The 15,154-nt window shown below is 39.9% G+C and overlaps 1 protein-coding gene and 1 pseudogene across 17 annotated transcripts in view; one reads left to right on the top strand and one right to left on the bottom strand.

Annotated features, from left to right (window-relative positions):
* Positions 1-15,154, top strand: part of FRY (FRY microtubule binding protein) — a 428,392-nt gene that overhangs the window by 296,482 nt on the left and 116,756 nt on the right. For all 17 annotated transcript variants that reach the window (XM_055542409.1, XM_055542410.1, XM_055542407.1 and 14 more), the window contains 4 exons: positions 550-636; positions 5,201-5,372; positions 8,033-8,165; positions 14,815-14,922. In XM_055542409.1, coding sequence (XP_055398384.1) covers positions 550-636; positions 5,201-5,372; positions 8,033-8,165; positions 14,815-14,922 — 500 coding nt within the window. The remainder of the gene's footprint in view (positions 1-549; positions 637-5,200; positions 5,373-8,032; positions 8,166-14,814; positions 14,923-15,154) is intronic.
* On the bottom strand, positions 6,467-7,588 carry LOC129624807 (polyadenylate-binding protein 2-like; annotated as a pseudogene).

Raw genomic sequence — 15,154 nt, 5'->3', positions numbered from 1 at the left:
AGATCTTAGTAGTCACTGTCTCAAATTATTAGAATCTGGCTTAAATGTTCTCATTTAAGTGACCTTAATGTGTCATCTGTTGATTATTCATTTCCCTTGCAGGATTGTCTGTTATAAGCCAAAGGATTGGAAATGTTAGATAACAGAAGAAAATGATCATTTTGTAGGGGTATTTTAAAAACCGTGTTTTTAAACTGAGTTTTAAGAAGTTGTCAGCATTTGCAGGACTAGGAGGAGGAGTTTGTAGTGTATATAAGCCCAGATGCTCAGAATGTTTTGGTTTGTCATGTTTTCATTTTTAGTCATTCTGTGTATTAGGGTCTAATTTCGTATATTATAGAATGATAGCATCTCCACACATCCCATGAAAACTGAACCAAAGGTTCAGATGGACATGGATTTCCACCAGGGATTCTCTGTGATGCATAAAATGAAGCAGGACCTCTCTTCTTTCAGCAGCCACCTGTTGGGTGCATGTGATGAAAACAGACATTTTCATGTTAAGTGAGTATTTTAACACTTTGTTTTGTTTTCTCTTTTTCACTATAGGAACGTTTAGATTTTGCAATGAAAGAAATCATTTTTGATTTCCTTTGTGTGGGAAAACCAGCAAAAGCTTTCAGTCTCAATCCAGAGGTAAGAATGACCCTTCTGCGTGTCTTCACTTTGCAATCTTGGGGAGTGGAATGAAGGCCATCTTCTCCAAAAAGTCTCCTATTGTTTTCTGTCCATGGTATTTGACAAAAATAGTACAGCTGGTAGAATTTCATAAGTAAGATTTTTGGGTGAATAGACTTAGAATGATTAAAGGTTGGTATCATATCATATTCTGTTCTTGCAGAAGGAAGTCAACCTTGTTCCAAAAGGTAATCTGTCACTCTCAGTCTGATGGTTTATTTTAGAATAGTCAATACTTAAAACTTATTATGATGCAGATTAGCAAATTGAAGAGTTTTGGGAAGTGATGAAGCAGAGAAGAATCAATACATGCAATGATAAAATACTTAAATATAGTGAAATTAAATAAGTTAATGTTTGCATATTTGATTCTGTGGCAGCATCATAGTTCCAGGGCCAGGAAGGTCATGGAAATGAGTGTATAATGGATATGATGTACTTGCTAGAGGATGGCAAGGGGAGGGGCTGCCTATGCACATGAAAAGCACACTCAGTTTTGGACCTCGAAAAAGAGTGTTGGCCAAGAGAAATATGCCTGGCAAGTGACCTCTTTTCAGCCTCGTACCTGTGAGATTGTAGAGAGAACACTGAACCAAAGTCAGCAGAGCTGAATTTACTGCTTGCCACCAGCTCTTCCACCTTTAGTAGCTGTAAGACATTGCACACCATGAAATTTTTTAAAAAGATTGTTCCTGTCATCACTGTGATATTGTCTGGCTCTTTTATCATGTCAGTGAGGAAGAAGGCCCAGAGCCCAGAGGCTTAGAACAGGCAGCTGGTTAGCAGCAAAGGGAACTGAGCCTCCCTGTACCCTCTTGCTTCCCCTCACAAACCGTGATTGCTCTTTTTGGTGCTGAGATTGAGCAGCACCTTGAGCCCAACAAGCCCCAAATAGGAGTTTGTCTAGTTTTTAATGATGTCACAGGGGTCCACAATGGCTGCTGTCAGAGTCAGTGGGCCAACTGGGGGCGGAGTGGGGAAAACCAGTGTAAATTCAGGGCATTTTGGCTGAAATGAGGCCCATGACCCACTGACTAAAGAGTCTTCTCTTGCCTAGAGACAGCGGTTCCAAGCTTTTCAATGGATAAAGGATAGTCTTTTTTTTTTTTTTTTGACTGTGACATACAGCTTAGTTTCCCAACTAGGGATTAGACCCAGGCCCCCTGAAGTGGAATCACAGAGTCCTAAATGCTGGACAGCCAGGGAATGCCAAGATAGTCTTTCTAATAAATGGTGCTAAACAGTTGGGCAATCATTTGCAACATAATGAACTTCAACCCATAATTTGCCCTGTCAGCAAAAATTAACTCAAATCGTAAGCCTGAATGCGAAATCCTCTATCAGAAATCTTCCAGAAGAAAACATAAAATCTTTGTGATGGTGAGTAGGCAGAAATTTCTTTGCATACAAAAATTATAAACTACAAAAGAAAAAGTTGATAAATTGACCATCATCAAAATAAAGTATGCACTTTAAAAGATGATGTTTACTGAAGCATAGAGCCAAAGACTGGGAGAAAATATTTGCAAAACATATATTGACAAACTCTTCTATCCAGAATATATATGAATAATACAGTTTTTTTGTATGGGCAAAATGAAGAGCCTCTTTACCAAAGAAGAGATACACGTGACCGGTAAACCCATGAAAAGATGTTCAACATTGTAAATCATTAGAGAAATGCAAGTTAAAACGAAAGTGAGATGTGCTGAGAAGAGTACAGAGCAATTGGAACTTGATACTGTTTTAGTGAGAATTCAAAATGGTACAACTACTTTAGGAAAGTTCGGTAATTTCTTATAAGTTTAAACATACACTTGGCATTTGATCCAGCAGCTCCATTCCAAGGTATTTATCCAAGAGAAATTAAAACCTATGTCCATAAAGGTTTGTATGAATATTTATAGGAGCTTTATTCATGATGACTAAAAACAGGAAAGCCACTGCTGTTCAACAGCTGGTGGGTGTCTAAAGAAATTACGAATCATCAATACAATGGAGTACTATTCAGCCACAAAAAGGAGCAAACTATCGATATTGCAGCAGCACCTCAAAAGCATTACACTAAGCGAAATAAGCAAGACACAGAAGGTCGTGTCTGTTTGCCTCTGTTTATATCGTATTCTAAAAAAGGCAAAATTATAGACAGAAATTAGACACTGATAGTAAAGTGCTGGCGTTGGAGGAGAGGACTGATTTTAAAGATACACAGAGGAACTTTAGGGGATGATGGAAATATTTTACATCTTGACTGTGATGATGATAGTTAGCAGACTAGGTTTCTCAAAATTGGAAGAACTCTAGAAAAGGAGTGCATTTTACTACATGTGAGTTATATCTCAGTAAACTTGACTTCAGTAGGAAAACAGTGAAGATTCTTGCCTACAATATATTTGCTAGTAGGAACTTTTCCAGCATTAATTCTCACCATAGCCCGATATGATCAATAGGTATTAGTATTCTCATTCTACAGAAAGGAACCTGAGACTTGGCCTTGAGAAAGTTAAGTAATTTCTTAAGACCAGACAGATAATAGAAGGAGAGGCATGATAGAGAGCTATATAAAACATGAGAAGAAATTATTTTTGAAATTAAGTTAAAAATATACTTCTTAAACTATTCCAACTTACTTCTGTCCTGGATACTATTCAGAGGAAAGGAAAACTAAGAGAACTGGCAGCCTGGCTCATAAATTGGATAATCCACTTGCAAATAATGGCTTGATTATTTACGTCAACTCACGGTCATCCTATAGGTACTGCATGTCCTGAACTGAACATTGTATTTCCTCACCCAAATGATTGCTGTGTCTTGAAAAAAAATCCACAAGCCTAGAAAACATTTCAGAAAGAACTACTAAAATAAATGAGGGAACTAATGAATTTTAATATAGTCAATTTTTTAATTAATACTTGTTCATATTAGAAAATGGAGAGAGAATATTAGTGAAGACCATAAAAGTCATAAAATACACACTGTATTGGGTATGAATGGGCCAGAGAAATGTTTCCCACATCCTGCTTAAAATCTCCCTACTCCTTGAAGCTTGAATTAATAGTTTAAAACTAGAAGTCAGAGCTTCTCTGATGGCTCAGTGATAAAGGGTCCACCGGCCAATGCAGGGGACAGAGAGGTTCAGTCCCTGATCTGGGAAGATCTCACATATCACAGGACAGCTAAGCCCATGTGGCACAACTAGAGAGTGGCCTCCACTGGCTGTGACTACAGTCAACCTGTGTGCAGCAACAGAGACCCAGGCAGCCATAAAGAAAGCAAGCTTTAAAATAAATAAGAAAACTCGAAGTATTGCTTCGTCTTATAAGTACGTGTAATCATGTACTACAGAATGGGTGATCCAGGCAAACTCAACTTGCATATTTTTTTCCCACCTACTAGTTACGTGGTCCTCAGTTTCCTCACCTGAAAAATAAGAATAATCATACCTTCCTTGCATGGCTGTTTTAAAGATGAGAGCTAATGTGCAGTTCTGGATATACTTTAAGAATTCAATAAATTGTACTTAGGTTATCAGTGTTATTACTGGTAATTATTTTCTGCATTAGGGAGTAGTCTACTTAGGGAACTTATTAATTTGATGTGGTTTGAAAATAGGAGTGTAAATGTTTACACGTGGCTGTTGAAGGAAGAACAGATGTTTTAGTACCTTCTGCCCTTTTAAGATGATTGCTGCTGGAAGCACTGCATCATCTTTTGGAGCCATTACCTGAGACTGAGGAAGATAAACTGCGTCATCTTTTAGAGCCAATATTATGCCTCACCTGCGACTGAGGAAGATAATGACCTGGCCCAGAAGGACATTTCTTCTTATAAGCTTATGTGTTATTATCAGTAACAGGTTCTATGGCTTTGAATACTTTAAATTTATTTTCAAATTCACCAGCCTTTGAGACTCCAAAGTCTACAACCTGCAGTTGAGAGCAGACAACTCTTATTTCTGTGATTCAGTTAGAACTCCGTTTGTTTGTTTGTTTGTTTTTCCATCCAGTCATTGTGAAGGAGACATGTGAATTAACATGTCTCCTTCCAGGAGATGGAAGAGACTTCTATTGACCTCAGTTTACCTTACTGAAGCAGCTCCAGAGGGTGGCCGCTTGTCCCTCTGAGGTGGATCCCCCAAAGAGAATGAGTCTGCTCGTCTCTTAACGTGCCCTGCAAGTTTGGTGAAAATCTTCCCAGTTGTTTCCTTGTGATGCAGCAACAAAAGCGTCAGAAATTTAATTTTACTCTCTTCTTGTTCATTCGCTCAGTTGTGTCCAACTCTTTGCGAACCCATGGATTGCAGCACGCCAGGCTTTTCTGTCCTTCACCATCTCCTGGAGCTTGCTCCAACTCATGTCCGTTTATTCTCTCAGGTTTGGCCTAAACTCTTGTGCCTTTTTAATGACTTTCCCACTCTGATCTAGATGGCAAGCCATGCTTAACTTCTCTGAAGGACTGCTGCTCTGATTTCACGACAGTAACTGGGTCTTTCTCCTCCTCATGAATGTGCTGTCTCTTACAGAGAATGAATATTGGCTTAAGGGCATTCTTGGTCATAGCCGATAGCTTGCAGCAGAAAGATGGAGAACCTCCCATGCCGGTTACTGGGGCTGTTCTCCCTTCAGGAAACACACTGAGGGTGAAGAAAACGTATCTGAGTAAGACACTAACTGAAGAGGAAGCCAAAATGATAGGTGGGTTTCAAAGATGTGTTCACGCTGGGTTTTATTAAGCCTTTAAAATGACCAATAGATATTCACCCTTAGTGAGATACACTTAAAAAATATTCATAAAAGTAGCTGATGAGACATTTCAACATTAATTGTTTTGATTCAGTCTGTGGTTTATTTTACTGCCCTTTAAACATTTTGGAGCTTCCTGTTGAACATTTGTTGTTTAAATGTTAGATTTTTATCTAAGTTTGGTCTTTTCAAACTTCTAATATTGATTATCTGCAGTTTACAGTAAATTTCTAAGATACCTGTGTCCTTTGTTTTTTCTTTTTTTTTTTTCAAAAACAACTTTATTCATGACACATATTAAAAAAAAACTCCCACCCCCTGGAAATGAGCTAAAAAAATAAACAAAATCCACCTCCCACCTCCCTGTTCCCACTTCCTCCCATTCCCTCCAAATAAAAAGGAAAAAAAAAGGCAAAGAAAAACAAACAAACAAAAAAAAACTGAAAAACGAAAAACACCCCAAAACCCCCCAAAACAAGGTAGTGCATTCCGCAAGGGGAAGGGGAATTTACACTGGAGCCGCTGGAAGCGGAAAGGAGATCTTCCGGCTACAGAAACCTGCAAAGAAAGACTCAAAACAGAAAAAGAAACACAAAAGGAAACAAAATAGACCACCAGGCAATCTGGAGGGGCAGGGAGCCAGAAAAGAGGGGCAGGGTGGGTGGTAGACCTGGCAGGACAGGAGCAGGCAGGAGGGGACTGTGAAAGTGAGGAAGATGGAGGGAAGGTAACAAATAGAACAGTTTGGTGTCCTTCCAGAGCCCTGGGTAAAAAAACCCCTCCTACCACCCATGCCCACCTACCCTTGAGCAGCCCCCAAGGGGGCAAAGGGAAACAGGGAAAGAGGGGAGCAGCTTGCGCGATTGAGACGTGTCCATGACGAATCCCCAGAGTGAATGAGCAGCCCCCTGCCCCACTCCCTGGGCCTTCCCCTACTCCCCAAAGCAGGTCCCTCCTCAGCAGTTAGTTATGGGATTATCCCCCCTTCCACAGTATATCTTTTTTTTTAAAAATATTTTTTTTTTCCATCAAGGTCATCTTCTGTTTTTCTTTTCTTTTTTTTTTTTCCTTCTTTCCTCTTTTTTTCCTCTCTCTCCTCCTAATACACACTTTTTTTTCAGTAAGGGGAATACCATGATGTCGCTCTAGCCCGGCCCCTGTAGACGCGACCCCAGGGCCTGCTGTTAAAACCACTGTAGAATCCAGAGCGGGAACTGTTGTAGTTGGTGGTTCGGGCACGGTATCGGGCTCGTGGGAAGCCTTAGTCTGTTGTGCTGATGCCTGGTCTGTTGGTTCGTTTAGGGATCACCTTGATCTGTCTTCCTCTAAATAAGGATTCATCTAAGGCCAGGGAAGTCCTCACTGACTCTTTGTCTGAGAACTCTATACGCAAACCCTTTCGGATGGCCACTAAATTTGTCACAGAGTATAGTAATGCGGCTGACTGAACCACAGCCATGAAAGTGTGCTTCTAGCTCTTCTGCTGTTGCACCATAGTCCACATTGCCAACATAGATGGAACGGGCATCAGCCTCCATCTTCTCCTCAATGGATATGATCACTGGGCCAGCATTGCCCGGAGGTGGACTCATATTCATCTGCTTCTCTACCTCGTTCTGTAGCTCCTTTAGCTTCTCAGCTTCTTCCTCCATCTCCCTAACTCGAGCTTTGATCGCTTCCAGCTCCGGGTCCTCAATGGCGCCGTCCCCCGGGTCACCCTCGACCAGTCCCGACTCCTCCTCCTCCTCCTCCTGGTTGCCGGGGGCTCCCGAGCCAGGCCCAGGGCCCGGAGCTCCCGGGGGAGGGGGGGCGCGGGGCCGGGGCGGCTCCTCTTCGGGCTCGGGCTCGGGCTCGCTCGGGCTCCAGCAGCAGCTCCTCAGGCTCCAGTTCCTCCTATCTGTGTCCTTTGGTAGATAATCCTGTTTACAAAGCAACCATAAAAATACATTCACTTATTCATTCCCGCATCCATTTTTACAATTCCCTTTTTTTCCCAATAAAATTAGTTTAATCTGTGTTTTAAACATGCCAAACCCCATATCTGCCAGGGTATATTTTGGGTTTAGCCTACATAAGATTATTTTCTTTTTAATTTAACTATCTTAACCCAAAGAGATAACTTTTTGCATTTGTTTCCTTTTTTACTGAATTTATGAATTTACAAACATGCTTCAAACTTGTTAAGACAGTTCCTTGATTCCAAAGACCTGGAGGAAACATATGAGGAAACTTTATTCTTTAAAGTTTAAAGTTTCTAAGCAGAAACATGAAAATTCCAGCATGGAACTTTATTTCCTTTTTTATTTTAACTCTTCTGGAAAATATTTGCCTTTGAAGAATTAGATTTCCTATGTGTTAAATTTAAATGATTCTTTGGGTAACACCCACTACATGAGGGTGCTATGCTAAGAATCCTGCAGATAAGAGATTAGAATTAGAATTAAACTCTGCTAAATAGGCTGGTCTAATTAGCAGAATTAGACTCTTCTCCAAGAACTCATTGAGTCACAGAAAGTCTTCAATAAAAAATACATCACCAAGGATAAATAAACTGGGCATTTCACTCTTTGATAGGTTTAGTCAAATATGTGACTCTAATGCATATTTTTCAGGCATGTCATTATATTACTCTCAAGTACGAAAAGCTGTGGACAACATTTTAAGGCACCTTGATAAAGAAGTAGGAAGGTGTATGATGCTGACTAATGTCCAGATGTTAAACAAAGAACCCGAAGACATGATCACGTGAGTATAAATGAGGACTAAGTTTTCAATGAAGGATTAATGAAACAAAAGACACCAGAGAGATCTTTCTCCTTTAATTTGTATATTGTTCTCATCTTATTAGAGTCAGCTCTAAGAAGTGTTGTTATTCAGTGGTTAAGTCGTGTCTGACTCTGCCACCCTGTAAGCTGAAGCACTCCAGGCTTCCCTGTCCTTCACTATCTCCTGGAGTTGGCTCATATTCATGTCATTTCAGTGGGTAATGTCATCCAACCATCTCATCCTCGGCCACCCTCTTCCTTTTGCCTTTAACCTTTCCCAGCATCAGAGTCTTTTCCAGTGAGTCAGCTCTTCGAATCAGGTGGCCAGAGTATTGGAGCTTCAACTTCAGCATCAATCCTTCCAAGGAATATATGAATATTCAGGGTTGATTTCCTTTAAAGAAGTGTTAGGGATATTAAAAACATAGTTTGATAATATTTGGCTAACTGTAAAAGTAAAGTCAAACCCAAGATTGATCTTTTTTAGCTGTGTTTCAAGTATCATTAGGCCAATAAGTTAGAAAATTGGCCCAAGACTTTTTCTGGTCCACAGTTTTCAGAAGTGATGTTTTGCTCCCAAGCCCATGTGCTAGAGCAACACCACCAGTTTACATCATACCATCTTTAAGAATCACAAGTTCACTTGTTTCTAGTGAGTATTCCTGAAATGTGAGAGTTAAACCTGGGAAAGACTAGAGATCTCTTCAAGAAAATTAGAGATACCAAGGGAACATTTCATGCAAAGATGGGCTTGGTAAAGGACAGAAATGGTATGGACCTAACAGACGCAGAAGATATTAAAAACAGATGGCAAGAATATACAGAAGAACTCTACAAAAAAGATTTTCACGACCCAGATAATTACGATGGTGTGATCACTGACCTAGAGCCAAACATCCTGGAATGTGAAGTCAAGTGGGCCTTAGAAAGCATCACTACGAACAAAGCTAGTAGAGGTGATGGAATTCCAGTTGAGCTATTTCAAATCCTGAAAGATGATGCTGTGAAAGTCCTGCACTCAATATGCCAGCAAATTTGGAAAACTCAGCAGTGGCCACAGGACTGGAAAAGGTCAGTTTTCATTCCAATCCCAAATGCCAAAGAATGGTCAAACTACCACACAGTTGCACTCATCTCACACGCTAGTAAAGTAACGCTCAAAATTCTCCAAGCCAGGCTTTAGCAATAAGTGAACTGTGAACTTCTTGATGTTCAAGCTGGTTTTAGAAAAGGCAGGGGAACCAGAGATCAAATTGCCAACATCCACTGGATCATGGAAAAAGCAAGAGAGTTCCAGAAAAACATCTGTTTCTGCTTGATTGACTGTGCCAAAGCCTTTGACTGTGTGGATCACAATAAACTGTGGAAAATTCTGAAAGAGATGGGAATACCAGACCACCTGACCTGCCTCTTGAGAAATCTGTATGCAGGTCAGGAAGCAACAGTGAGAACTGGACATGGAACAACAGACTGGTTCCAAATAGGAAAAGGAGTATGTCAAGGCTATATACTGTCACCCTGCTTATTTAACTTATATGCAGAGTACATCATGAGAAACGCTGGGCTGGAAGAAGCACAAGCTGGAATCAAGATTTCTGGGAGAAATATCAATAACCTCAGATATGCAGATGACACCACCCTTATGGCAGAAAGTGAAGAGGAACTCAAAAGCCTCTTGATGAAAGTGAAAGTGGAGAGTGAAAAAGTTGGCTTAAAGCTCAACATTGAGAAAACGAAGATCATGGCATCCGGTCCCATCACTTCATGGGAAATAGATGGGGAAACAGTGGAAACAGTGTCAGACTTTATTTTTCGGGGCTCCAAAATCACTGCAGATGGTGACTGCAGCCATGAAATTAAAAGACGCTTACTCCTTTGGAAGGAAAGTTATGACCAACCTAGATAGCATATTGAAAAGCAGAGATATTACTTTGCCAACAAAGGTCCGTCTCGTCAAGTCTATGGTTTTTCCTGTGGTCATGTATGGATGTGAGAGTTGGACTGTGAAGAAGGCTGAGTGCCGAAGAATTGATGCTTTTGAACTGTGGTGTTGGAGAAGACTCTTGAGAGAGTCCCTTGGACTGCAAGGAGATCCAACCAGTCCATTCTGAAGGAGATCACCCCTGGAATTTCTTTGGAAGGAGTGATGCTAAAGCTGAAACTCCAGTACTTTGGCCACCTCACGGGAAGAGTTGACTCATTGGAAAAGACCCTGATGCTGGGAAGGATTGGGGGCAGAAGGAGAAGGGGACGACAGAGGATGAGATGGCTGGATGGCATCACTGACTCGATGGACGTGAGTCTGAGTGAACTCCGGGAGTTGGTGATGGACAGGAAGGCCTGGCATGCTGTGGTTCATGGGGTCTCAAGGAGTCAGACACAACTGAGCGACTGAACTGAACTGAATATTCTCTATGTAACCGTGTCATAGAAATACTGGATTTTGAGAATGTATTTGTAGCTTAAAGTGTAGAAATCAGATGTTCTTAGCCAAAATTTGAGATCTAGATTTGTAATTAGTGCTCTTCATTAGAAACTCATACAATTTGTATTTGCTACTTTTGATTGCTTATGGCAGGAACATGGATTTGGCTGTGACTTTTCATTTTAAGAAAGTTTGGACTTTCTTGAACTGTAAATTATATCTGGCACCTGTGTCATAAATTTCCAAAAATATAATTAGAAAAATTTTCTTTGTCACTTAGCATGTGTGCTCAGTCGTGTCCAAATTTTTGCGACCCCATGGACTGTAGCCTGCCAAGCTCCTCTGTCCATGACTTCTCCAGGCAAGAATACTGGAGTGGGTTGCCATTTCTTACTCCAAGGGAACTTCCCGACCCAAAGATCAAACTCTCATCTCCTGCGGCTTCCATGTTGGCAGGCTGATTCTTAGCATATCCAGTTCTAAGTATCACCTTTAGCAGGAAGGTTGTTACCTGTGTAAGAAAGTTCATATTATTGGTGTGTATTAACATTAGTATGTTAAAAGCAAAGTACAGTGAAACAAAACATGATAAAATAAAGTTAAAAATACAGAATTATTTTTAATGCATATTTAGCAGTATGGCAAGTTAAAATGAAAACCTCATCTTTAGAGCTCCACTTAAAATCTCCAGCCCTTCCTTTATTAAGGATGATTTATTCCAGAGTTTCCCAATGTCAACACAAATATATTTTTTTAATAAAAATGGGTTATACAACGTATATTTTCCTACAGCTTGCCAATCATTTGATTGAAATGATATGAAGTGCATGTTGCTATAGACATTTCAGCCAAAATGATAGCAGAAGTGATAGTGACCAAAGTTAATAACAGTGACTATCTTGTCTACAGCTCTAGTACTTATCTCACAAATTGCCAGATTGTCCATAAACCTTTAACTTCCTTATTATGCACTCTATGAGTATGTTTAAGCAATTTTCAATCAATAATGTAGAAGATACAAGAAGTGCTTTTAAAACTTCCTCCATATAGTCATTTCCTTTGAAAACAGTCAAGAAATGAAAGATGTTTAAAAGAAAACTATGAGGGACTTCCCTGGCCTTCCAGTGGTTATGACTCCACACTTCCACTGCTAGGGACATGAGTTTCATCCCTGGTTGGGAAGCTTAAGATCCTGCAAGTCATGTGGTGCGGCCAAAACAATAATAATAAATAAAGGAAAACTATGTTTGTAATGCAGAGGTCATAGAACAGGTCAGGACTAAAACATATTCAAAACCTTAAAAGGGTACAGGTTTAAATGTAAGTGTAAACATTTCATTTGTATTTTAGTAATACCTCAAACCTTTTCTAAGGTGATTCTTTACTTTTTCCTAGTCAACCATCTTAAGACCCTCAAACTGGGCTAGAAAGAGTTTTTGTGCTAGGTTTTAAAGCAGACCCTTGAGTGGAAAATATTTCATGGCTGCATTTCTAAAAAACAAGGAGAAACATTAGAGAATCATATAAGCATTTAGGGAAAGAGAGTTGAGGTCCACACCATGCTAATGGAAATGGTTATTGGAGTTTGTATTTGAGGTTGGTCCAGGCCTTGTGTAGGGTGTGAACTTGAACATGAAGCATTCTGTGTTGCTTTGTTTCCATTTCTCATCCCTCTTGTGCTTTATGCTGGCAAAAATGGTAATAATTGTAAATATAATAATATGATTGTTAATAATAATTATATAATGTCTGTTAATAAATACTGTGTTATTTGGGGCTTCCCAGGTGGCACCGGTGGTAAAGAACCCACCTGCCAATGCAGGGCATACAAGAGACACAGGTTTGATCCCCAGGTTGGGAGGATCCCCCTGGAGTAGGAAATGGCAACCCACTCCAGTATTCTTGCCTGGAGAGTCCCACGGACAGAGGAGCCTGGCGGGCTACAATCCATGGGGCCACAAAGGGTCAGACAGGACTGGGTGCACACACACGTCATTTGGGGGACTCATACACTTCCTATAAAAGCCGAGGGAGTGAGGACTGCAGTAAAAGGAAACCAGGCACCATTGAGAGTTTCTAATCTGGGCTTGCTTTATCAGCTGGGAATTCTGTCTGGCAGAATTTGTCATACACTTCAGGCCAGGCAGGGTCAGGCTGTTTTCCGACAGATAGGAAAGTAATCCCAGGTGTTTAAAACATCTGGAGAGCACGTCAGGAGAGCTATTGAAATGACTCTGTGTGTCACACATGAGCACTCGCATCAGTCACCAGGCTCTAACTCTGGCCGTCACAGGTATCATTTGCAGTCTGCTCCTTCCTTCAGTTGATTGGAGGCCACTGTACAGAGTCTGTGTACATCCCCTGCAAAATGACCATGGAAAATGAGAGAAAATAATCTTTACAACTTCCCACAAAAACAAAGTATTTTAGAAATGACAGATGTCTCATTTTTTGCATAAACAGTTTTGTATTCATTCCTAACAAAGTTACAAACACATGCTAAAAAGTAGTCACAGAGCAAAATTGCTGTCCGATTATCCTCTTTAGCTTACAGAGAGCATGGATTCTGCTTGTTACATTTCTATTCCGACACAGAATAGAATATGCTGTTCCGACACAGAATAGAATATGCTGTTCCAGGAAGAAATTGCTTCTGTGCCACTTTATATTTTCATTATTGTGTCCTCAGTTCAGTTCAGTTCAGTCGCTCAGTCGTGTCCGACTCTTTGCGACCCCATGAATCACAGCACGCCAGGCCTCCCTGTCCATCACCATCTCCCGGAGTTCACTCAAACTCATGTCCATCGAGTCGGTGATGCCATCCAGCCATCTCATCCTCTGTCGTCCCCTTTTCCTCCTGCCCCCAATCCCTAGGACTGTGTAAATTTGGTGCCGATTCTACATTTATTCTCAGAGGAGTAAATCAGAATTTAAATATGCTGTTTTATTTTATCACTTAAGTTATTTCAAAGATTTGATGTGTAATTTAGTTTTCCCATAAAGGTTATTGATAAAATATATGGTTAAGAATCAGTTACCTACTTAAACTAGTAAAAATTGAAGTAATTTATCACCAAATTTATGTTTTCCCTTCACATTTTACAGCAGAATATAGAAGGCATTGTTGTTTGTTTAGTCACACAATTGTGTCTGACTCTTTTGTGACCCCGTAGACTGTAGCTCACCAGTCTCCTCAGTCCATGGGATTCTCCAGGCAAGAATACTGGAGTGGGTTGCCATTTCCTTCTCCAGGAATCTTCCCAACCCATGGCTCGAACCTGAGTCTCTTGCATGTCCTGCATTGGCAGGCAGGTTCTTTACTGCTGAGCCACCAGTGAAGCCCCATAGAAAACATTAATTAGCTTAGAAAGAGGAAATCTCCATAGAGGTCAGGACCATTGGTATAATTTTAAAAAACAGAAATGGGTGCACAATTATATACATTTCAGGATTTTACTTGACAATATGAAAGACTTATTTTTTGGATGTACTAAAAAAAAAAGTGAAAACCAGCAGTGGGGACTCTAAGAGAAGAAGCATAACTCATTAGAAAGAAAAGCTTTCGGATTTTGTGTTTGTTAGAGGCACCATTTCTTGTATATATTAAAATCCTATTCTTCAATGCTGAATGTAGGAATGACTACAATACATTTATTCCATGCTGGTGCATTTAGGCATTTTAGTAAATTCAGTATCTTTATGGCAGCCCACAGGGACCAAACCTACAGAAAGCCACTGACTGCTTCTGCTACTGACATTTTCCTCTTCAGATATTTATCTCTGTCCAACATTTACATGTTCGTAAGTTCTCTTAGAACTGGCCAAGCTATAAAGGGCATAAATATTAAGAATAACATGGAATTTTAATTGTAATGCTTTTTTAAAGCTAGCTGATGTTTGCTAAAACAAAAAATTTTAATTAAAAATGTATTATTGAGAACTCACAAACTAAATAAGTATAAAAGGAATTTTTAAAATTAAACTATCAAAGGATAGCTTTTGTGAGTTTCTATCATTTATACTTTTGAGGCTGTTAAAGCTTAAAAGCACTAAAATAGTTTTGTTTTTAAAAAATAATATGGAGCAGACACCAGGCGGTGATTCAGAAGGCCTTGATTCTAGTCTTTGTTTACATATTTGACCAATTTTTAAAAATGTTTTCACAACCTTTGACTTATGTTTAAACTTTGTCTTCACATTCCAGGGGTGAGAGAAAGCCAAAAATAGATCTTTTCAGGACCTGTGTTGCTGCTATTCCTCGACTGCTTCCTGATGGGATGTCAAAACTTGAACTTATTGACCTGCTGGCGAGGTAGGTGAGGACTGTGGTGGGCATTTTTTGACCAAACTCAATTTTAACCCTTTGTCATGATTCCTAAAAGAATGGTCATTAAAAAAATGGACATTTGTTAATTCTCAGTACAGTCTAGAATGCCCAGGAAGAGTAAAGAAATGGTTTTGGTTTCAGTTTTTTTTTTAACTCCCATGCTCAAGAGGTTTAAAATTTAATATAGAATCAAAGACATAAGCACATAAGGTAAGTA

The sequence above is a fragment of the Bubalus kerabau genome, chromosome 12 (genome assembly GCF_029407905.1).
Source record: "Bubalus kerabau isolate K-KA32 ecotype Philippines breed swamp buffalo chromosome 12, PCC_UOA_SB_1v2, whole genome shotgun sequence".
NCBI classification, from domain to species: Eukaryota; Metazoa; Chordata; class Mammalia; order Artiodactyla; family Bovidae; genus Bubalus; species Bubalus kerabau.
This window is presented reverse-complemented; position numbering and strand designations above follow the sequence as displayed.